Here is a 1913-nt window from a genome sequence, read left to right on the forward strand (position 1 = left end):
TGATACTTATGGTCGTACACCATTAGTCTACTCTTGCCTGTCAGATAGTATTAATTCTGTTAAGTATCTTATTAATAATCATAACAGTCATCCTAATATCATTGATAATAAAGGTATGACATGTCTTCATCACTCTTGTCATCATGGTCATATTGATATCACTCAATATCTCATTGAGATACAGCATTGCGATATTAATAAAACAGATAATGAAGGACGCACGTTAGTACATCATGCTGCATGGAGTGGTAACTTTGATTTAGTTCAGTATCTTATTACTGAACAAGGTTCGTCTCCTACTGCAGTCACTAAGAATGGCCTCACTGCTTTACATTATGCCTCGCTGTCTCTTAACTTATCTCTTGTTAAAAAATTAATAACTACTTATCAGTTAGATCCTCATCAAGCTGACAGTAATGGTAAGCTACCAATTCATTATGCTGCTGAATCTGGTGATATTTTACTACTGGAATTATACATGAAGGATTACAAGTGTAGTCTGAGCCTAACAGAGAACAAAGGTTGGAATGTCATTCATTATTCATTATTAAAAGGTTACACTCACTTTATCAAGCATATCACCAGTCAGTATCCTCAATACATTAGTTTACTACACTTAACTGACAATGATGGTGGGATACCATTGCATTTAGCCTGTGACAGTGGTAATATTCAATTAGTCACATTTCTAATAAATGAAATGAAATGTGATGTCAATGCTAAGAATACACGTGATAGTACATGTGTCACATTTGCCTGTTTTTCAGGTAATCTTGATCTAGTACAATTACTGATAGAACACTATAAGCTTGAGCCTTTAGCTGCTGATAAATATGGTTTCACAGCAATACATGGAGCAGTAGAGACTGGTCATACTCATATACTGGAATGGTACAGTCAGGAGTATAGTGTGGATATTAATAATCACACTATCAATAACAAGTACACACTAGCTCATTCAGCTGCTAATGAAGGTAAGCTACATTGTCTGCAGGAACTGATCAACAAGTAATAGTGTGATGTTAATGCCACTACTACTGATACTGGTAGTACAGTTCTTCATAGAGCATATGAAGGAGGCCATGTTCCTGTTGTACTTTATCTCACTAGTCTTCCTCAGTGTAATGTATAGCAGCTAAGACTTCTAATGGATCAACAGTTCTTCACATTACCTGTCAGTACAGTGACTCTCTTCCTATACTCAAATATCTGATAGAGAATCATCAGTTAGATCTGTGTGCTGTGAATGATGAGGGAATGGCTCCTATTCATTTAGCATGTAGTAATGGAAGATTGAACTTGATCCAGTATATTATAGAACTCATACCATCATCACTTGAACTACTTCACACTAAAGATGGTCATACTCCATTCCTTATTGCAGTGTACTTCAATCAGTTAGAAGTTATTAAATATCTCATTAGTAAGAAGTGTAATCTATCAGCTACTGATGATGAAGGGTCTGGAGCAGTTCACATATCAGTAGAGAGGGGTCACTTGAATGTATTGAAGTATCTCATTGATAATAATTATTGTAATCCTAATGCAACCAATCATCAAGACCGTACACCACTACATGTTGTTGTAGCAGCTGAACAGTCTCAAATATTAGAATATTTATTAGAAATTAAACCAAGCTTACTTAATAATGTACAAGATAAAGATTACACTTTACAGATTACACTTTAAGATTACAGATTACACACACCATTACACTTTGCTTGTATGAGAGGACAACATAAGATGGTATCACTTTTAACCAGCTCTACTAACATCAATCTACTAATTACTAACAAAAAAGGGCAGACACCATTACACTTAGCAGCTGCCTATGGTCATAAGGATACCGCTAAAGCTTTACTGTTCTCAGTCACTGGTAGTTCTACTCATCATGATCTCCTAACAGCTACTGA

General features: G+C 35.4%; 1 protein-coding gene across 1 annotated transcript; it reads left to right on the plus strand.

Moving 5' to 3' along the window:
- Positions 1-87: 87 nt before the first annotated feature.
- Positions 88-1689, plus strand: LOC105315949 (putative ankyrin repeat protein RF_0381; the record flags this gene model as incomplete). Its single annotated transcript, XM_011410728.1, has 3 exons — positions 88-287; positions 555-974; positions 1133-1689. Coding segments are annotated over 3 exons (1177 nt in total), but the record flags the coding sequence as incomplete, so codon positions are not given.
- Positions 1690-1913: the final 224 nt, after the last annotated feature.

This window comes from Amphimedon queenslandica, unplaced genomic scaffold, assembly GCF_000090795.2.
Source record: "Amphimedon queenslandica unplaced genomic scaffold, v1.1 AMPQUscaffold_6637_Cont21407, whole genome shotgun sequence".
Classification (NCBI taxonomy): domain Eukaryota; kingdom Metazoa; phylum Porifera; class Demospongiae; order Haplosclerida; family Niphatidae; genus Amphimedon; species Amphimedon queenslandica.